At 40.2% G+C, this 22,932-nt stretch overlaps 1 protein-coding gene across 1 annotated transcript in view; it reads left to right on the forward strand.

Moving 5' to 3' along the window:
* The first annotated feature begins 2,755 nt into the window (after window positions 1-2,755).
* The window catches only part of cdh13 (cadherin 13, H-cadherin (heart)), a 182,452-nt gene continuing 162,275 nt past the window's right edge, over window positions 2,756-22,932 (forward strand). Inside the window, exon 1 of the mRNA XM_058088199.2 lies at window positions 2,756-3,008. Within this exon, the coding sequence (XP_057944182.2) occupies window positions 2,964-3,008 (45 nt within the window). The 5' untranslated portion in view covers window positions 2,756-2,963. The remainder of the gene's footprint in view (window positions 3,009-22,932) is intronic.

Raw genomic sequence — 22,932 nt, forward strand, 5'->3', positions numbered from 1 at the left:
TGTTTGGTTACTCGGCCATCTTTGATCACACTCTCAGCATCAAACTTTGTCATACGTGGCTTACACAATACTACGGTATCATCACATTGGAAGAAAAACGGTCTTAATAATGCCTTTGCCCAAGGTCAAATGTCACATAAATGACGGAGTATTAAAATAGTCTGGGATTTCGGGAATAAAGTCGTGAATTTCCAAGAATAAAGTATGTAAACGTTTGTTTGACCCAAGAGGAGAGTTTATTCTATGCTCCATTTGACATGTAGGACACGATGAAGTTATATTTATTCTCATAAATTTACAACTTGGTTTCTCATAAATGTACAACTTTATTCTCAGAAATATTTTTTCTTATTAATTCATTACTTTTTAGCTCATAAATATACATCATTTGTGTGAATTCATGGTGGTTTTTTCTCATAAATTTACAACTTTATTCTCGGAAATATTTGGACTATTTTCTCATAAATTCACTACTTTTTTTCTAGTAAATTTACAACTTTATTTGTGTAAATTCATGGCTTTTTCTCCTCATAAATATACAAACTTATTCTCAGAAATATTAGGACTTTTTTCTCATAAATTCATTACTTTTTAGCTCATAAATATACAACTTCATTTGTGTGAATTTATGGTTTTTTTCTCATAAATGTACAACTTTATTCTCGGAAATATTTGGACTATTTTCTCATAAATTCACTACTTTTTTCTTGTAAATTTACAACTTTATTTGTGTAAATTTATGGCTTTTTCCCTCAAATATACAACTTTATTCTCTGAAATATTTGGACTTTTTTCTTATTAATTCATTACGTTTTAGCTCATAAATATACAACTTCATTTGTGTGAATTTATGGTGTTTTTTCTCATAAATTTGCAACTTTATTCTCGGAAATATTTGGACTTTTCGCTCATAAATTCACTACATTTTTCTTGTAAATTTACAACTTTCTTTGTGTAATTTATGACTTTTTTCCTAATGAATATACAAATTTCTTCTCAGAAATATTAGAACTTTTTTTCTCATAAATTTACAACTTTATTCTTAGAAATAGTAGGACTTTTTTCTCATAAATTTACAACTTTATTCTTAGAAATAGTCAGACTTTTTTCTCATAAATTTACAACTTTATTCTCAGAAATCTTAGGAATTTTTTCTCATAAATATACAACTTTATTCTTAGAAATAGTCTGACTTTTTTCTCATAAATTTACAACTTTATTCTCAGAAATCTTAGGAATTTTTTCTCATAAATATACAACTTTATTCTTAGAAATAGTCTGACTTTTTTCTCATAAATTTACAACTTTATTCTCAGAAATCTTAGGACTTTTTTCTCATAAATTTACAACTTTATTCTCAGAAATCTCAGGACTTTTTTCTCATAAATTTACAACTTTATTCTTAGAAATAGTAGGACTTTTTTCTCATAAATTTACAACTTTATTCTTAGAAATAGTCAGACTTTTTTCTCATAAATTTACAACTTTATTCTCAGAAATCTTAGGAATTTTTTCTCATAAATATACAACTTTATTCTTAGAAATAGTCTGACTTTTTTCTCATAAATTTACAACTTTATTCTCAGAAATCTTAGGAATTTTTTCTCATAAATATACAACTTTATTCTTAGAAATAGTCTGACTTTTTTCTCATAAATTTACAACTTTATTCTCAGAAATCTTAGGACTTTTTTCTCATAAATTTACAACTTTATTCTCAGAAATCTCAGGACTTTTTTCTCATAAATTTACAACTTTATTCTTAGAAATAGTAGGACTTTTTTCTCATAAATTTACAACTTTATTCTCAGAAATAGTCAGACTTTTTTCTCATAAATTTACAACTTTATTCTCAGAAATCTTAGGAATTTTTTCTCATAAATATACAACTTTATTCTTAGAAATAGTCGGACTTTTTTCTCATAAATTTACAACTTTATTCTCAGAAATCTTAGGACTTTTTTCTCATAAATTTACAACTTTATTCTTAGAAATAGTCAGACTTTTTTCTCATAAATTTACAACTTTAGTCTCAGAAATCTTTATTCTTAGATCTTAGGACTTTTTTTCTCAAATTCACTCCTTTTTATATCTTGTAAATTTACAACTTTATGTAAATGTATGGCTTTCTCATAAATTTACAACTGTATTCTCAGAAATATTTTGACTTGAAAAAAATCACTACTTTTTGTATGTTGTAAATGTACAACTTTATTTTGTAAATTTATGTAAATTTTCATGTGTCCAATGACGTAAACTAGTATGGAAAATATATGGATGGGACTACTTTACTTGTACATAGTCTTATTACTGATTGCTGCCGAGGTACCCTTGAGCATCCCTCCAAACGGTTCACGTTTTCCTCCACATTCTGACATCGGTGGCTTGCTGTGCGGATTGGTTCTTGGTGACTAAAAATATCCACCCGGGAGAGAACTGAATTTTACCCGTGTGGTTCATTTAGAACCCGCATCCTCCAGTAAAAAGTATTATTGTTAGGGGGGTGGCCTCAAGGCGCCCCTCACTCAGAGCTGTGATGACCGCCCCTGTCTTGCCGTCTCTCCTGCATGGAAAATAGGAAGGCTATTTAAAATGTTTATTTTTAAGAGTGCAGGAAAACATTCTTTGAATAAATAAATGTCACGTTGCCACATTAGCTGTGGAGAGGAGTCCGCGCTCGACACCCCCCCCCCCCAGCCCCTCCTCCATATCTCCGCCTCCTTCCCCCCCCCCCCCATAAATCCGTTGGTGGTGGTCTGCCTCAACTCCATCCAGCCGGTCTCAGTGCGGCGGCATCGGGTACGGGTTGGCAGCTGGCGGCGCGCACTGCGATCCGATCCGAGTCTCGTCGCTCTTCACCCCGGCGCTCGAACCGTGGAATTATGAGCAGAGCACAGGCTGCCTCCGTCGCCCTGTCCTGAGCCCGTTTCCGTTCCACGCGTGACACATCCACACCGAACACGATGGAGACCGGAGTCCGCATTTTCTTGCTTTTCCTCCTCCAGCAGGTAAGAGCGTCATTTGTGTCACTCTTGTCGTCAGTCGCAGCTTTGCAAGTTTTTGGCCACGCACGAAGCCTGTCTTTTTGAGTGCTTTTGAGCCATGCAAGTTCTGGCAGTCACAGCAGGTTCATGCAGATGATGTCACCTTTGCTGATCTGCATGACTTCCTTCCATTTGTCCTCCTCCTCCCAGAAACAGCAGATACATGAGCATAGAGTCCAAGTCTGTTCCTCAGCCGCATCTATATTCCACTCAGACACCGACTTGAACGTTTCTTTGCTGTGTGTATGTGTGTGTGTGTGTGTGTGTGTGTGGCATGGAGGAACAAGAAAGCCCAAGTGAGTGAGGCGGTGGTGCTGTCAAAAGAAGCAGAAAGTAAGGAAGCAAGGGGCATTTATAGCTTTGCTGCCTTCCCTTGGGTATTTTATTCACTCCTTGCAGAAACCGTCTCAGGGGACGCTGAATAAAGACTTAATTTCCCGCTGTGATGGCGCCGCTCTCCTGTTTGATCTGATCTTATTATGGAAGCTGTAGAGAATAACCCCCACCACCCCTAAATTGTTGGACTGGAGCACTGTTAATGTGAGGCGGGGGTGGAAAATAACTTTTTAGTCAAAGTATCAGGTTGTACTGCTCGTACCTTGCTAATGATACTATGGAGATATCAGTCAAACACGTTTACATGCTAATGTAATAGTACCCGACTGGGGCGCCGTGGAGCAGCGGGAAAGTCAGGAATTCCCAAAAATGAGAATTTTTTTTTTTCCCCATCAGGCCCCAGGGACCCAATTTCAAAAATTTCCTTCATTTTCTACCGCTTATCCTCACGAGGGTTGCAGGGGTGCTGGAGTGCTGGAGCCTATCCCAGCTGTATTCGAACGAGAGGCGGGGTCCACCCTGGACTGGTGGCCAGCCAATCCCAGGGCACATATAGACAAACAACCATTCACACTCACATTCATAAATATGGACAATTTGGAGTGGCTAAGTGATTAACCTAGGGAGAACATTACCATGGACAGTTACTATGGTACACATAACGTCATTGTATGGTCATATCACCTCGTACTTCGGTACGGGACAAAAATTACAAAATAAAAAAAAAAACAAAAAAAAACTATTATAGAAAGCAGGAAGTGAACAAATGTAAGTTAGTGATTGTAACAGTACCATATGGAGGGGTAGGATTTAATGCGCTTAAAATGCACTTAAAATTAAATTAAATTAAAACAAAAACTATATTATGAAAGCAGGAAGTGAACAAATGTAACAGTTAGTGATTGTAACAGTACCAAATGGAGGGGTAGGATTTAATGAGCTTAAAATGCTCTTAAAATGCGCTTAAAATTAAATAAAAAAAAAATTAAAACAAAAACTATATTATGAAAGCAGGAAGTGAACAAATGTAACAGTACCATATGGAGGGGTAGGATTTAATGCGCTTAAAATGCGCATTAAATTAAATTCAATTAAATAAAAAAAAATTAAAACAAAAAAAACTATTATAAAAGCAGGAAGTGAACAAATGTAACAGTTAGTGATTGTAACAGTACCAAATGGAGGGGTAGGATTTAATGCGCTTAAATGCGCTTAAAATTTAATAAAATTCAATTAAATTAAATTAAAAAAAAAACTATATTATGAAAGCAGGAAGTGAACAAATGTAAGAGTTAGTTATTGTAAAAGTACCAAATGGAGGGGTAGGATTTAATAAGCTTTGCTTCTTCCTACTCCTTTTGGACATGTGGAACTGCGAACTGATTATGTGATGCATTCAATTGTAATCTGATGCACGTTCAAATGAAATTTTACCAGTACCAACATGCAAACTCAACACAGAATTGAACTCGGGTCTCCCAGCTGTGATGCGTGCGCGCTAACCACTGCTTACTTTAGTTACAATTTCTTATCGCAGTTGTATTTTGCACCACTGAAGGTGGTTCTAAAGGCTTCCAAATAAGACTTTTTGTGCTCATCCAACATGCAGTGAAATGTACCTCGGGATCCCTCGCTTGCAGCACGTTGCACCAGCGGCATCATTTTTAGGCCAACTATTGTGTCTCGCTAGACTGTAAATAGAAACGGCTTGATTAAGTGGCGTAATTCACAAGTCAATAAGTTGGTTACACGGATGCAATCATTCAAACAATCAAAAGGTAAGACTCCATTGTCATATTTTTGCATGTATGTTATCAAAACACATGCAAATACTCTTCCACTTGACTGATAAGCGTTAGCAGGATTGCAAACCTGTTGTCTTCTCCTCTCCGAATCCCATATCAATACCGGGTAGTCAAAAGTGGATCAAAGGCATCTTATTTATAGAATCTGAGGGAGCCAGAAGTCCCAATAAGCCCGACACAGCATCAGCAGCATCATCAGCATCATCAGCAACACCCCCCTCCCCAGCTATAAATCTGTGATTTTTTTTTTTCCAAATTAATTCCTGCGTATTCTCACCATGTGCAGTACTGTCAGTAAACGATCCGCGCAGATGCAAGCTGCAGGTGTAAGAGTCTTCCTCACCTTCCTCCCCCCAACTCGCCACTTTTGGTTCCTTCTTTGTCCACCTTGTCTACTCCATTAATGTTTCATATTTTGTCGGGTTCATGATTTTAATCACAGTTTAAATCTTGGAATTGCACCCGGGAATATATATGTGTGAAGATTTGGATTTTATTGGCACGATGCTCAATGACCTGCTAAAGGTCCCGTTTAAGGAGCTGCAGGCGGAGTGAGAGAGGGAAATGAGCGATGTCACGAGGGAAGAGGGGTTCAAACGCCTTTACTTCAGATGAAGCAAACAAAGTACTGCGCATACTGAAAATATTTCCCTCACACAGGTGGACCATTAAAGAGAAAACATTATGGGTGAGACCGTGGGAGGAAACCCGGAAAAAATCCATGGGGAGAACATGCCAACTCCCCACAAATCGGCCATATTGGAATCATGCCTCTTTAATGTGTAACACTCGAATTTATAGATTTGATATCAAAGTGATCAATGAATGAAAACCTCTTAACAAAACACTGATTAATGACGAATACGCAAGCGTCGACAAATCAATCCACCCACGCTGAATAGAAAACACCCGCAGTAAATCAAAACTACATCACAAGCAATATCGTACATTAGAGGTACACGGACCATTAAATAAGGAAAACGATTACCAATGGAGGCCGACAAAGTCACGCCAAGTTTACTTTAATGGATCCACGCCAACTAAAACTGTTAAAATTGAACATTTTTATTATTGATTTGCTGCTGGGAACTTCAAGTATGTAGCACATATATGTAGCATTAGCACATATACGTATGTAGCACATACGTTTCTTTGCTATCAGGTGTCGACCGTGAGCCAATATCAGTCCATACGCTACTATGTACACCCCCCGCTTTCCCGCAGTCTCCCCTCTTCGCACTTCATCCATGTGTGCATGCCATGTCCGTGACAGGTCACAATGAATCAATTTTCCCGAGCGGGTCCTCCTCTGGCCTTTTATCCCTCCCCAAGACCGCCGGTATGTGGGAAGTGTCCATTCAGACCTGCCATCCGTCTGTTACTGAGTGCTTTTTTTTTTATAATGCCAACTGGTTGCACAGGAACAGTATGATGAGCTGCAAAGGCTAATGATGACACTAATGGGACACGCCATTCATTATGCTGGAATCATTTCTTTCACTCTTTCAGCTCCCTCGTTCACATCCTATATATATATATATACACACACACACACACACACGGAAACAAGCAAATCAGTTAAGACGCCATTCCTAGCATTTTCACCATGCATACAAGTTACATTGGAATACACCGCTAAGTACAATGGACAGTTCCATGTCTAGTAGGAACAAGAAAACAGTCCTGATGTTCATTCAGTCATTCCTTTTCTACCGTTTATTCTCACAGGGGGGTGCTGGAGCCTATCCCAGCTGTCTTGGGGCGAGAGGCGGGGTCCACCCTGGACTGGTGGCCAGCCAATCCCAGGGCACATATAGACAAACAACCATTCACACTCACATTCATACCTATGGACAATTTGGAGTGGCTAATTAACCTAGCGACTGCACGGCTGTCTAGTGGTTAGCGTGCAGACCTCACAGCTAGGATTCCCCCCTCGCCCATCTCCGGTTTCCTCCCACATTCCAAAAACATGCTAGGTTAATTAGCCACTCCAAATTGTCCATAGATATGAATGTGAGTGTGAATGGTTGTTTGTTTATATGTGCCTTGTATGGTCTATATGTGACCAGCTGGGATAGGCTCCAGCACCCTCCGCGACCCTCGTGAGGATAAACGGTAGAAAGTGAGAATTAACCTAGCATGTTTTTGGAATGTGGGAGGAAACCGGAGTACCCGATGGCCGAGGGTGGGATTGAACTTGGGTCTCTTAGCTCACCACTCGACTACTGTGCAGCCCCAGTCCGGATGTGTTCTTAACATTTTTTTTTAAATGACAAAACATCCTTGTTAGTGTCCTTTTAGCATGCTAAACAGCTCCATAGCCCATCTATGATGTCATCAGCAGGCGACTGTATTTCTTTGCTAATTAACACAGTTTGGCCACACAAAACACAAAGCTAATCACTCCACTTTTATGGATGATTAAGGAAATTTAAAGAATACAATAAGAGGATATTTACAATATTGTTGTCGATGAATTGGATGACCGATTAATCATTGATTAATTGTTGCACGTCTACTTGCAGCGCCTCTCCTGGTTGCAGCCATTTGGTGCAGTCCACTTATTTTCAGTTACTTCAAGACATTAGTTGACCAGCAGATCAATTGATTGATTAATCGCATCCATTTTTGCACATCCAAGTTGGCTTTTAGCATTTACAGTTTTTAAAGTTTTTTCCTTTTAAAGCCAGAGTCTTCACTAGTCGGCCATTGTTTATCAGCAGGTTCCCTTGGGAATGTGCTTGAGCTTCAGTGAGCTGTGATAGGCTATAAGGTCAAACACTTTCTTAAACTCAACAGTGGCAGGGTGTGACCTTTTTGAAGGGAAAAAAAAAAAAAACGACTTCTCAGTCTTGTACCCTTTGACAAAGCCACCACGCTCTCCCGGGGGCGGGAGGATGCGGATGAGCGGAGGATGAGGGATGAAGATAGTGAGAGTAGTAATTAAAGTAAATATGTCCCCTTAGCATTCCATTAGAATCTGCCTGCATTCGTTATAAGCGGCCTAATTATGCAAAACGCCAATGGACATTGCGCTGTGTGATCGTAAAACATGCCAAGTGAGAGAAAAAAAAAAAAAAAAACGAAGCAAACCCCCGAGTGGATTAATGGCTTATTTGTGAGTGGCTAGGATAGGACATGGAGGATCGGACTACATTTGAGTGTGAAGGACGGAGCAGAGAACCGCCGGTTGATGATGCTTTCATCTGGGGTCATTGTCCTCCTGTCAGTTGTGTTGTCAGACAAGCGTACCGATAAAGGTGACACAGGTAAAAAAAAAAAAAAAAAAAAAAAAAAAGTAATCCTGTGAAAATCTCTCCAGTGTACGAGCCGGCGATGCTTGCTTCACAGCCCTTTCCGCTGTCTCACAGTTTGTCTGCTGCAGCCTCCTCTGTGACAAACACTCGCTGTAATGTAATCCACGGCACATATTCATGAGGCGTTCACCCACTCTGTTAGCCTGTCTCCTTTCCACATCCCGATATGTACTCTCAACTCTTCGCCTGCCACATGTGCAAGTTTTCATTTGGCAGGTGCTATGCTTATTTTGCAGCATGATTGTGATGACTCTCTATGCTGTGTTGTGTGTGTAAAGCTGCCAGCAACACAGTGGGTCTATTCATGTAGAAGAGCTCGTACCGCAGGGTTCCTTTTCCAGCACAAGAGTAGTTTTGCAGATAATGGAGAAATACGAGATGAATTAAGCCCAGACCATGTAGTGTCCCGTTCCTGGTGTGGCGGACCTTTTTGTGAAAATGTCTTTCATCGTGAGACACTTGTGGTGGATTTTTTTTTGATAGAAGAGGTACAAAATATGGACTGGATTTGCTTATTTGAGGTTGCCATTGGGTGTTTCGGGTCACCCTCAACTGAGTGACCCAGCCAGGGGTGGTCAGGCCCCGACTTGGGTCCAGGTAGCACCAAGCCACCATGAAGCCTTTCCAGCAGCTTCCATGATGTTCTTCATGGACCTTTTGCCTGTGTAGCAGACAGATTCCCAGGACTCCCAAATTCAAAACCTTGCAACCCACGTCAGTAGGTTTGTAGCGGACCCTCCAAAAACCCGGTTTGCGTCAGTTTGGAAAAGTCGTCTTGATGCATGTTGTTTCTCGATACCTGTCTGAGAAGATGTTGCTTATTGTCCTCAGCTTCTGGTTCCTCCAACATCAACATCAACTATTAGCACTTATTTTCCGAGTTGGACACAAAATCAGACCATATTTTGATGGTTTGCTTTGAAGTGTAGCTCTGGTGTTTAGAGGTTCTTCGCACTGCGGGGTGTCCGCCCCCTTACCCCCTCTCTGCCTCATCAGGTGCCGCACAGGCACCGTGCTTTGCATACATAACTTCCTCATGGAGCCCATCTTGGTCTGGTGTTGCCTTCAGACCTGTCAGGTTTTTTGATTGTTGATTGAACATTCTCGTCGGTTCATACCAGAATATCTGTCATTTTTGGGGTGCTCATCCTTCCCACCTCTGGGGCACCCTTGGGGGGTATTTCTTCTAAGGGTTCTTTGTAGTGTGTCTTGGGTGCTTGGGTGCAAGATCTGGTGCTCGACTTGCTAACGCAGCCTACTGGAATAATTGATAGAATCTCTTATGAACGAGACTACGAGGTGGAAGACCTGGAGTGGTGGACCAGGGTGGTGTGCTGGAGCCTATCCCAGCTGACTTCGGGCGAGAGGCATTGTACACCCTGGACTGGTCTCCAGCCAATCACAGGGCACATATAGACAAACAACCATTCACACTCACATTCATACCTATGGACAATTTACAGTCTCCAATTAAGCTAATATGTACTTATTAATTATTCAACATATAAATATTTACACTTGCATTGAAAAGTTGAAAGTCAAATGTGATTGACAGGATGATGATAGGAATTTACCAACAAATAAGTCACAAATATTAGGATGGGATTCTCCTCCAAAGTTTTGGACTCCCTGGTCCTGCTGGCCCTTTGGTGCACTTGCATTGTATGCCACTCATCTTGATCTAATCTACTTTGATTGTTCAATTTTGCTCCCATTAATCCTCTATTCCGTATCAAATGGTGTGGAGTGTGTCACTTAGCAGATGATTCACGGTTCATCTCAAGTGCAAATGCTGAAAAAAAGTCAACAGGACTTTATTATTATTGTTTCTTCGGTATCAATAATGTTACACTTTGTCTTTAAAGCCAACGATAATCATGAGAATTATTATCACTTTGACTTTAAAGCTGCAGTTTGCCACTTTAGTTCTAATGCAAATGTGACCGTGATGCGTTTGAAGACATCAGACCCACTTTTGCATTCTCGCAACGTCACTGCTTCAGAAGGTGTGACTGTGAAGCAATCCCATCCTTCTGTCGTTAGAGCTGATACTTTGCTCTTTCTAGTGTTACTTTGGCTCAAAGTTTTGTAATCTAATAGTTATTTATGTACTTTTCATGATATCATAACATTGCTCCTATTCACGCAGAGGCGTCTTCTTTGCCTTGCATGCAATACCGCTGCTGCTGCCTAGATGGCGACAAAGTGCCAGTTATTATTTCAAGGCATTCCCAGGCAGAAATGCACTTTGAGGGTGCAAATGTTGTGTTTACTTGCATGTCCATATGTGTATTGCCTCTGTAACGGTGCTGGGTCGAAGTAATTTAAAGCCCTAAATGTGCCCGTCAGGGAAAAGAGCTGCAAGATGAGCATACACAGCAGTATATCAGTACATATGCATGCGGCTCTCAATTAGCTGTGCGTTTTCCACTTGGCGTCAGCATGTGAGGAAAATGAAAGCAAACATTGGCCTGCAACTGATGATGGGCATTATGGTGCTTTGTCTGATGCCGTAGGACTCCTTTAAGATATAACGTTAAAATCCATACATTCCACTCGTTCACAGGTGAGCTGGAGTCTATCCCAACACGCTGTAACGCTGTACTTTATCCTGAAGTTGTTTACTGCTGATTAAAGCAGCGCTAATTCATCAACCATAATGTGCTTCTCTCTTGTCTGTCTTTTGTTTACTTTGCAGGGAACAAGATGTTGCATCACTTAGAGCGTTTTTTTTCTCAGTCTTGTTGCCTTTACATGTTAATAATCCTCCAAAAGTACAGTTAAATGTTGCTGCAGCTGTGCCCAGTGGCGTCATTAGGCCCATTTTAGAAATTTTATAAATGTTCTTAAGTCCCCCTAAATAATTTGATATTTTTTATTGATTTTTAAATATATATATATTTTTTTTACAAAAAAAATCTCTGACAAATTTCATATAATAGGGCAAGTGCAGGCTAATAAGCAGCCAAATACTAGCCTAATAGTAGTAATAATAATCAGAAGAAGAATAATGATGATAGTAATAATAATAAAATAATTATTAATTAAAAGCAATAATAAAAAATGAATAATATAGTAATGATTATGATATGATTGATTGGTTTGCAGAGCTTGAGCAGCAGTTTTGCAGTATAAATTATGTGTACTTGTGTACATTTAATGGTGGCCTAAAACTATTGAGTATCTCTACTAAATCTGTCCAAAAGTGGCAAAGTTAGATCCCAATTCTTCTTCCTTATTTGGATATTTAAATTTTTTTGAATGTCTACTACATTCAAAAAAAACACGAGATGTTTTAGGGTACCTAAAGGGATCTCGGTAAACAGGTTGTTAACCTCTAGGGAAGAAAGTATTTTGTCTGAGCGCACTGATCTCCAACAATAAGGATTACATTGAAATTTAGAAGAAATGAAATATTGTAATAGACATAGAACAGTCCCGTAATGATTATCTCAGCACTGCACTGAATAGATTTGATTTTCATTAGATTACATTTCTGGTCCTCTATCCTCCGTGCACGCTTTACTGGACGCAATTTTCCGCTGAGGTGGTCCTCGTACGCGTGCCTTGGTTTTTCCATAGTCACACTCGGTGGCCGTTATCAGAGCATTTAGCGTTACAGCCGGTCCAACTTAAGGAAGACTTTTACGCTTTGCATAAAAGTCCCGCCAGGAGAAACGCACGGCTGCCATGTGCCGCCTGAATTACCGAAACGGGCTGGTGTAATTTAAAAAAAAAATGTACTGCACAGATCCGGAATTGGAATTTAGGTCACAAAAACTTCTCCTGTGTCTTCATGTGTAGTCGTCAGCAATAACTGAATGACCCTTGAATGAAGTTATATCCTGATATATTTGTGTTGCACAGAAACCGTTAAATTTGTTATAGCATTGATCGATGGCCATGACTCTAACTGACTGTGGCTCACAAACGAAACCAGACTCTAAATGCAGTCGCCCTACCGTGATTATATACTCAATTACCGAATGTTAAATGTGAATAAAGAATAACCGGGCATTAAAGATAGATGAGCTCATTGACCCGGTGTTACCTCCCTAGTCTTTCTAATCGTGTGCCGTCACGGGGATGATGGATCTATACGCTTGGGTCAGACTTCATTCACCAAATTCATTATTCACTCAGATAACACAGATAAGAACAATTTATGAAAGAGTGAAGTTCATTTCTGAACAGGAAATTACAGTAGTCGACGGGGGCAAAAACATGTTGGAAAACACATGCATGAAAAGAAATACTGCAACGGAACACGAAACAAAGCGGACGTTACCCCGGGAAAGAATGGAACCTTTGTATACACCTCATTCCCAAAGAAAAGTACCAATCCCAATGAATATATCATGGGATTCCCCAATCCGATTGAGGTATCTTGTACCCGCTCAAACGGAAACTTGTCAGGGTGCGTTCTTCTTCTTCTTCTGTTGTTTATTGGCGGTTGGCAAGCTTTGGTGTGCATTAGCGCCACCTGTGGAACAGAATCTAAACACTTCTATACTTTATTCAAAAAGAATGATAAAATATTAGCAAGATCGGCACTGGACTGGACGAAGGAAAAACTGGCAATACGGAGTTATTCCGACAAGTGGAAGAAAAATTTGGGGAAGTCGGTATCTCGTGATGTTGGTGTTTACGTTTTACTGGGCATGCCCTGTTGACTATTCTGTTGGATTATAGCGGCACAGATTGGAATATTCCTTTCCATGTACACCATTGTTTTCAGAAAGGTCATTCGGAACGAGAAAAACTCATGTAAACGTGGCCAAATTCAATGAAGTACATCTCAAATACATTTCCAAAATAACTTTTCATAGACTTTCACCCAAAAGAGTGACGCTTCATTACAATGTTAAGAGGCTTAGGTACTTTTTCAGCACGTAGGTGGAAGCTGCCTCAGCTGTTCCATGCTTGTTGAAACAAGTTCAGTCAAGAGGCTATGACGCTGGAGTGGGAACAGACATTAAAACGTTTGCCTAGATGAGACGCTGTACGATTGACATCTTCATAAACGATGACTCATCCGAACGTCAAGCGATGTACTCAAACAGATTGCATTTCTTGTCGTTTTATTTGAAGTTCCTGACAGGTCATGTCGGAGGTGACTTGGGAAGTCGAGACATTCCGGTGTACTACGTATACGTTGTGTTTCCTCCACTTTAATTGCCTCCAGAGAGTTGTAGGAATTCTGTGACACACATTTGGAGTATGACAGACGTTGGTTATCTGTTGTCCATCACTCAGCTCATTTGTTGCCATCCCGCAGTATTCGCCGCTGTACAGATTTCACGCATGACGGGGCTCGTCCACGCCGTCTGTTGAAGGGAGGAAATGGTAAAGGTGTTCAAGATGAGTGCTGTCGGGCAGACGCAGACTCCATTTTTATCCTGCTTCTTTTTCCCATGGCGCCTACTTCACTCTACTTGGTTCTACTCACGATTGACACTGCAATGGACTTTTTCAAGCTCCTTAGGTTGAGATGATACTATATGGGATACCATATAATATAATATTTCTTAATTTGTACAAACCACTGTATGGGTTGCTGGCACCAGCGTTCTGCATACAATCGCCTGATCCTCTGGGTTAGCCATGTTGCTGTGATTGATTGCATGCAGCAAAGAAGGCAATTCACCAACTCCCCTGTCATTACTCGGTGGTGTAATGGTACAGCTGCTCCATTGTAAGAGGGCACAGAGTGCTGTTTTGATCCCAGACCTGGACAGTTTTTTTTTTAACCTGTTATTTTATAGAAAAAATATGTATTGAACAATTAATTCAGGTCAAAGTTGAATGGGTCAGTAAGCTCCTAAAACTTGAAATTGTGTGTTTTGGATGTTTTGCTCACTCCACCGCTGTACAGTACGATGAGACTAATCCAATCCTGAAGGAGGCTGTGCTTCTGTAATCCGCTAAAATTATGAGAAAATTAACCTAAAAATGTATTTTTGCCTGAAAAAGCTTCATTCTGCAATGATAAAACAGGCAATTTTTTATTCTTACCAACTGACCCTGACTGCAAAATGTGGCCTTTTCATGTCCCAACAGTCATCCACCTGGAAAAATGTGTCGCCATGAATCTAATTAACATTTCATTTGTTCCATTATACTATTCGGAAAATATGGACTGTGTTATGACCCCGCTTTCCCTTTTTGTGTGCATCTTTTTACAGTCTCACAGTCCTCTTTTTCGTTTAATCTACGATAGTCAACATGCTGGTCAACCATTTCTGTTGTTATTGTTTGCTTTCCTTACGTTTGTACTGTGCTAATTAAGGGCGTCACATGATCTTGCAACTTTGCAACATGATAGTTCTCATTTGGAAAAAAGAATGATCACGCAGCATCCGACTACTCTTCATTCCCTGCACACGTTAGCCTATGTGTCCGTTCAGCACCTCACTTTAGTCCATGAGCATAAATATGCAGAGAGAAGAAGACGGATAAAAAGAGGAGACAAAGGAGCGCCAGACAAGTAGGAGTAATGAGCATATGGTCGGAAAAGGTGAGGCGCACGGAGAGAGAAAGGTTGCTGAAAAGGAAAGATGGGAGAATTAGCGAAGATGGAGCTCTGTGGCAACGCTAACGTGCGGACAGGGTCGCTGAGTTCTGGCTTTAAAATGGCTCCTGACAGACTCATTTCTCACGCGGAGATTTACCCAGGCTTTTTTTTTTTCCCCACTGATGGGAGGACAAGAGTGAACGACCCTTTCCACTTGTCATGAATATTCATTCGGCGTGAGTGTTCACAGGCCGCTGAGTAGAATGACAAATTGTCTCGAAAGCGTCGCCTGTATTTGATTCCCATCTATTCCTTCACCTCGTTTCACCTGCGACTGTCGCTCATCTCGTCGGCGGTTCTTGTATCATCCGGCATCCGCGGCGCTTGGGTACAGATTGGAACTTCACTTCAAAGTGCATATTGCCTCTGTGCTTGGTCTCGTTTACCAACAGCTCTCGGGAATAAACTGCTTCTTCCTGTTTGATGTACATACAAGAGACTCCACCGGCGACATAAATATTGACAATAGTTATAATTGCTTCATTTCAACAATCGGGATACACGTGAAAATAGTCATTACTGCGTCCGTAGTGATGCAGATTCGGTATCGGTCAACAAAGCTGTCATTTACCGGTCGAGTTATGGTCATGAGATTTAGGTCGTGACCGAAAGAACGATGAGTTCCCTCCTTAGGGGGGCCGGACTCGCTACTAGATACTGGGTGAGAAGCACAGAGACTTGGAGTGGAGACCCTGCTCCTTTGGGGGTTATCATCACTGATAACCACTCACGGTGTTCATACATAAAAAAGCCAACACCCCCCCCCCCCCCAAAAAAAAAAACTATGAGGAGGCCAGATAGATCAGATCTTATCAGACACCATTTCCATTTGGGTTTGCCTCTTTGGAGTATATTTTCCAGCCTGAGAGCAAAAGGAAGAAGACAAAGTCAATTTACGGTATGATACCAGCAAAATGATCAACTTTGTTTTTATCGTGCAATTAATTGATTTATTGATTACCTCCCAATTGATTCCAAACATATACATGTTAGGTTCATTGGACACTAATTGGCTGGTGATCGGTCCTGGGTGTACCATAGGCTCCAGCATAACCCTACGAGGGCCAACGGCATTGAAAGGGAATGACCAAATAAACGCTTGTTTGCTTCACAATCGGTAGAGCCAAATCTGTGTGGAGTTTCCATGTTCTCTTCTAATGTTTTGTCCGGGTACTTCGACTTCCTGGGAATGGTGTCTAATGCAGTATAGAAACGGGATGGATGGGATATAAGGCATTGACTATGGATGCTCAATTTTTTCCATGCGACAGAAAGAAAAAATGTTCCAGTGCTTCTTATTCTAAATTCACTGAAAAGATTCTAATGTTTTTATTGATACGTTTTATTGATACGTCACCGGTCAGTCCGATTTTATAGGCTGTCTCGCTGAATTTTATTAGCAGTTCCCACGCACCCCACGGAATATAAAAAGGTCCATTGCTCATGTCGCTTTGGTTTAGAACGTTTATTATTTTTTATCTCAGTAGGTCTAGATATGGGCTGCACGGTGGACGAGTGGTTAGCGCGCAGACCCGAGTTTGATTCCACCCTTGGCCATCTTTTATGTGGAGTTTGCATGTTCGTGGGTTTCCTGCCACATTCCAAAAACATGCTAGGTTAATTAGCGACTCCAAATTGTCCATAGGTATGAATGTGAGTGTGAATGGTTGTTTGACTGTCTGTCTATATGTGCCCTGTGATTGGCTGGCCGCCAGTCCAGTGTGGACCCCTACGGCAATCGTGAGGATAAGCGGTAGAAAATGAATGAAAGGTCAAGATGTCTTGCTATTTACTTTGTGGAATTATAATTCATAAAGCAGTCGGCCGGATGGATGACATTCTACTTTTACTCCTTGTGTGTTTAGCTATTGTATACTCATCATTCCAATGGTGACATTCCGTCATAAATCCATTTTCCCTGTGAAAACATGGACATAGTAGGTTATATCAGCCGGTTAAGTCATGTCCTGCAGTCCAAAAGTCTCATCCATTTCATCTCACATCCATTTTAGTCGCTGGTACAAATAATGACTAATAATAAATATAATAAGATGTATGGCGTTGAGTGTTTGTGTCTTTGGCCTGCAAGCGAGCAGGGTATCGACACCGCCTTTTAGCCAATGTGGACACAGAACAATTTAAAGCAATCTTCTTGCTATCCCGCTGGATAAGAATCTCTCTTTGGGTAGAAAGATTGGACTTTGTAGTTGTGATTGGAGAGCATTAGCGCCTTTCTTCAGCAACCTGCGATGGCGGACGACTCGGAAAGTGAGAAAGGAGATTAACCATCACACAAGAACAAGTCCAAACACGGTAACGGCAAAGTACAAGATTGCTGCCACATCCTGTTCTGCTTTGTCTTATCACATAAAATGGAAATTAAAATGAGCGTCAATTTTAGAGGTCGTTTTTAATGAAAATGCGTTGATATCTGATACAATCATACCTCGCCACATTGCCATTTGAATCCCACTACTTTGCTCTAACATGGTATTTCAAACCTCCTGTTAACCTTTTTACTTCCTGGTTGCTGCGGAGCATGTATTTCTATGGTACAGAAGCATGCTGAGTTGCATTTTTTTAGCTTAAAACTGCACCAAACATGAGCTCTTTTAATGTGGAGTTGAATCATCACCTATTTGTCTTGCAAAAAAATGTAAAAAAAAGTATAAATACATCTTTGGGAGGACCAAACATGATCTCCTCTATTGTGGAGTTGAATCATTACCTATTTGTGCTATTTGTCTTGGAAAATGTAAAAAGTATAAAAACGTCTTTGGGAGCACCAAACATGATCTCCTCTATTGTGGAGTTGAATCATTACCTATTTGTGCTATTTGTCTTGCAAAATGTAAAAGTATAAATACATCTTTGGGAGGACCAAACATGATCTCCTCTATTGTGGAGTTGAATCATCACCTATTTGTCCTGCAAAAAAAAATGTAAAAAGTATAAAAACATCTTTGGCAACACCAAACATGATCTCCTCTATTGTGGAGTTGAATCATTACCTATTTGGGCTATTTGTCTTGCAAAATGTAAAAGAAGTATAAATACATCTTTGGGAGGACCAAACATGATCTCCTCTATTGTGGAGTTGAATCATCACCTATTTGTGCTATGTGTCCTGCAACAAAAATGTAAAAGAAGTATAAATACATGTTTGGTTCAGGGTAGAGCGCGTATTCTGTCTTTCTGTGTGCAGTCCTACAGCGATGAAGGAAGCATGCTATGATGGTAAAAACGAACGCGAGCGGGAAAGGCAAAGAGGCGGCACAGAAAGCGAGCGGTGATGAGATGCTGAAGGGCCTCCTAAGACGGGTCGGTGGGAAAAGAAAAAGAGGTTTACGGGACATGAAATAATGTGTGAAACCTAAGACGGCCACAAAGCTTGACTGGCAGAATGTGACTTTGAGGGACAGAAAGTAAAATAAAAGGAGATGGATGCTGTCAGCACATCACAGAGATGAAAAGGGAAGAAAGGAGGAGATGCGGTGGAAAGTGAATGGTAAATGTCTGAGGGAATATTTTATTTATTTCTTGCATTCATTAGATAAAGGACATGATATCACTTGGGGGTTCTAAATGAGAACTTCCACAAAGGCAGAATCAACACAGGAAAGCTCATGAAAAGACGGCAAGACGAGATGCGGTGATGGAAATCCTCAATGCGGTAATGTGAGAAGAACAGCGGAGCAGCTGCAGACGTAATTAAAAGAGAATTAAAACAAAAGGAATACACTGTCTTTGTGTTAACGGCGGCTTCCAATGAAATGATGACAAATAACGCTGCTTCACTTCAGAAAAGAGAACCTTTCCTTTCAGTCGCTGCTCGTTTTCTCTGATCTTGCGCTTCATCTCTTCCGTCCTTTCATCACTTAGCTTGTCTTGTAACTATTTGCTCCTCTGTCACAGAGTCTGGTGAGCGTTTTTTTTAAAACGCAATTATTTCTACATGCGGATTCACGGAGAAATCGTGCTTTTTTTGCACAGTTGCTATCATTGCCATGGTAATCCTGGATGGACAATACCGCTCAAAAGTTTGGGATCACTTGGAAATGTTTTTGTCCAGTCTGAGATATGGCAGTCCTGCCATGAAGTCCAGCTACTATTTTAGTGCAGCTGCCAGGTGACGACCTGTGAGGCGTGTGCAGCGTTTTTCTGTCCTTGTTAGACCCAGTTTGTGCTGCTCTCTGAAGGAAGTAGGTAACAGCATGGTAAGAGATTTTAGTTTAGATTTTTAGATGGCTTTTCTAATCATCTATTAGCCTTATAAAATGCAGATGACTGACAGTTGTTGATAGTAGGCCTCTATGCAAAAATGTACATCCTTCTTTGAAAATCATCTGATTCATTTTAAATGTTTGTGAAATGGAAAAAAAAAATTGTGAAATTCAGGAAATTTTTTCTTTGGGGAAAAAAAAAGAAATTTGCAAGTACATGTACATGAAATTGTTTTCTGTGTGTCAGGCATCACTTGCAAATTTATTTTTTTTTCCAAAGAAAAAATTTCCTGAATTTCATAAACATTTTTTTGGATCACTTGCAAATTTCTTTTTTTTCCAAAGAAAAAATTTCCTGAATTTCATAAAAAAATTTTTTGAGCGGTAGTGTATGTACGGTGGAACCTTGGTTAGCGTCATTAATTTGTTCCAGAAGGTCTGGAGCAAAGTTGAACCAAATTATTATTTCCCATAAAAAATCCAATTCATCCATTCCAGAAAGCCAAGCGTGTTTATAGAAAACGTGTTTTTATTGTTTTACCATTATAGCCTGACACGCAGAAAACCATTTCACACGTACATAAATTCATGTCAATCATGAGTGAAAAGGATAAATGAATGCAATTCAGCTTGTTGGTTTCTTTAGCCTAAAAATGATTAAACCATAAATAGATATAATTTGTAGAGTCAACCACGAACAAATATATTTTTTAATTAATATATTTTGGAAAACTGTGAAAATTGAAGTGTAAAGTGGCGAGGTACATGCATCGTCTTTAGCCTCTTGCTATGCTGTTAATAACGGTGACATGATTATTGCACGTTTTTACTTACCGCCATCCTTTTAAATGATGTGCCGCTTCCCAACTGTTGGGGAAAACAAAACATTCCTCTCCCTAACTGCCTGCTTTAACCATAGCCTTGGAAAAACTTTGAATGACTGATGCACGTTCCATTCCAAGACTGTTTTCAGGCTCTGTTCCAGCCGATACTCCCCATTTACGTGACAATAATATACTGATTATTGCTCTTGTTTAGTAGAATGGCATCTATATCACTTGTGACATAGCCTTCCTTTCTCCCCTCGCGCTCGCAGTGAGCGTGCTGCTCTCTTAAAAGGATTAATGCCGCAATGGAAAAGCGGCCGGGCTCGGAGCGGGCGTGTGACTGATGGAATTAACCATCACGACGACGGGGCAGGAGGGGTTGAATGTGGGTGTTGAGCAGTGACTGATGGAACAGTCTGTTGCTGCAGGCAAAGAACGGATGAGGAAATGTGATTGATAAAGCAAACACTTGGACTCAAGGCTGGAAATCGCTGATGTGAAAGAAGGGAGCGTGCGGCCGCTGACTGCGGGGGTCAAATGCAAACAAAAACAGCAAAGCAACAGGCGCAGTTTTAATGAAGCAATGAAGAAGTGTACAAGGAGGTCGGAATGGTAACAAAGAGGAAACCATCGGAACATTCGTGAACGCTATAAAGGATGTTTGTGTGCGGCGTTACGTGTACACGGGAAGGCCACAAGGGTGCTGGGATTGATAGCTACATTGTGTGAGGCCATGCAGAGCGCACCCGTGGCTGCACATGGGATGGATGGACACAACATTGTACTCTTCATTTAGCTTATTTAGCAGCCGACTGATCCCATTGTCCCTGGGAAGAAAAATTCCGAGTAGCATCCGCACTTGAACGCTCAATCAGTAAGTTCCAGGTAACCGTGATCATTCCTCTTGTTTCTTGTTTATAATCATTGTGCCCTTGTTGGACTCCGCTCGGTTTTGGTCCCATGGTCTCATCGTCTCAACTCGGGATACATTTCAATTCAATTTCACACTTGCCAGCTGCTGGAATGTCCTAATTCAATTTGTGCTGTTTAAGGAAGCAAAGGCTTGCTCTCTGAGGGAAGTTTAGCGTGCATGAAGATAAATGTCCATTTCACTTTTGGTCCATGAGCCGCAGCGGGCTCTGGAACTCGCTAAACAGCGATGGAAACCCTTAAAGCTGCAACGGAATTGCCAGTGGCATTTACTGCCGCTACAGCAAATCGATATTTCAGAATGTACTGTTGATATGAGACTCAGAGGAGACTATTTGATCAGCATTAGGCAAATACCAATTTTGGAACAATTTATGGACACTGTGGAAACTGCACTTCTTTTAGTCCCCTTCACATTGGTATTACCCAATGTATTTGACATAATTACAGTAATAAGACATTTAAAACCTAAATAAGACCCGTGCTTATTGTGATGGTGAGTGAATTCAAGCTATCTCAGTTTTTAAGAAAGTTTAAGGACTTGTTTGATCGCAGGGTCACTAGTTACAGGAACAAATACCGTATTTTCCCAACTATAAGTTTCATAGGTTGGCGGTTCCTGCGACTTGTACTCCAGAGCGACTTATGTTTATTTTTTGTGTAGCTGAATAAGCATTGTGATAGCATATCTTACATCTTTTATTGTTAGAACTTGCCTTCCAAGAGGACGTAATGTCTGTTTTGGTCAAGTTGGGAAAATAAATTACCCGCAAAAAAATGTGACTTTTTTTCTACCCAATGATGCATTTTTGGCCCACTTTGTGACTTCTACTGACTTCTTCTATTGTGGAGTTGAAGCATTACCTATTTGTGCTATTTGTCTTGCAAAATGTAAAAAGTATAAATACATCTTTGGGAGCACCAAACATGATCTCCTCTATTGTGGAGTTGAATCATTACCTATTTGTGCTATTTGTCTTGCAAAATGTAAAAAGTATAAAAACATCTTTGGGAGCACCAAACATGATCTCTTCTATTGTGGAGTTGAATCATTACCTATTTGTGCTATTTGTCTTGCAAAATGTAAAAAGTATAAAAACATCTTTGGGAGCACCAAACATGATCTCCTCTATTGTGGAGTTGAATCATTACCTATTTGTGCTAATTGTCTTGCAAAATGTAAAAAGTATAAATACATCTTTGGGAGCACCAAACATGATCTCCTCTATTGTGGAGTTGAATCATTACTCATTTGTGCTATTTGTCTTGCAAAATGTAAAAAGTATAAATACATCTTTGGGAGCACCAAGCATGATCTCCTCTATTGTGGAGTTGAATCATTACCTATTTGTGCTATTTGTCTTGCAAAATGTAGCCTTATGTAGTTTTTTTTCTACATAATGATGCATTTTTGGGCCAATTTTGCGACTTGTACTCCGGAGTGACGTATAGTCCATAAAATACGGTATGGAAATGTAACCTTTTGGTGCAGAGAGCCTGGTTGCTTTGGTTACTGGTTTACTTTACACGCACCGTGAAAGTGTCTTTGAGCAAGGCACTATACCCCCAATCGCTCTGCGGTATCAATTCCACGTATTCACTAACTCTAAAACATGTTTATATCAAAAAAGCATTTTAAATAGAAATCTTTGATCGGACTGGGACAAAGTGAAGCTTGGCCTCTTGCTCTACAGCATAAATTACATTCCCAGGCCTGGTTTACAGATGCAGGGTCAACCAAACATCCCTGCCAGAAAGACCAGTTTTGCATAATTTTTGCATGTGCTCTGCTGACATTTTGTGTAATGACAGGAAGCCAAACCTCCATGTCACTGGCTCTTGAAGCCTCCCTCCTTGCCTTCACATCAATTGT

Source organism: Doryrhamphus excisus, linkage group LG6 (assembly GCF_037039965.1).
Source record: "Doryrhamphus excisus strain RoL-2023G ecotype Guam linkage group LG6, RoL_Dexc_Guam_v1.1, whole genome shotgun sequence".
In the NCBI taxonomy this organism is placed as follows: Eukaryota; Metazoa; Chordata; class Actinopteri; order Syngnathiformes; family Syngnathidae; genus Doryrhamphus; species Doryrhamphus excisus.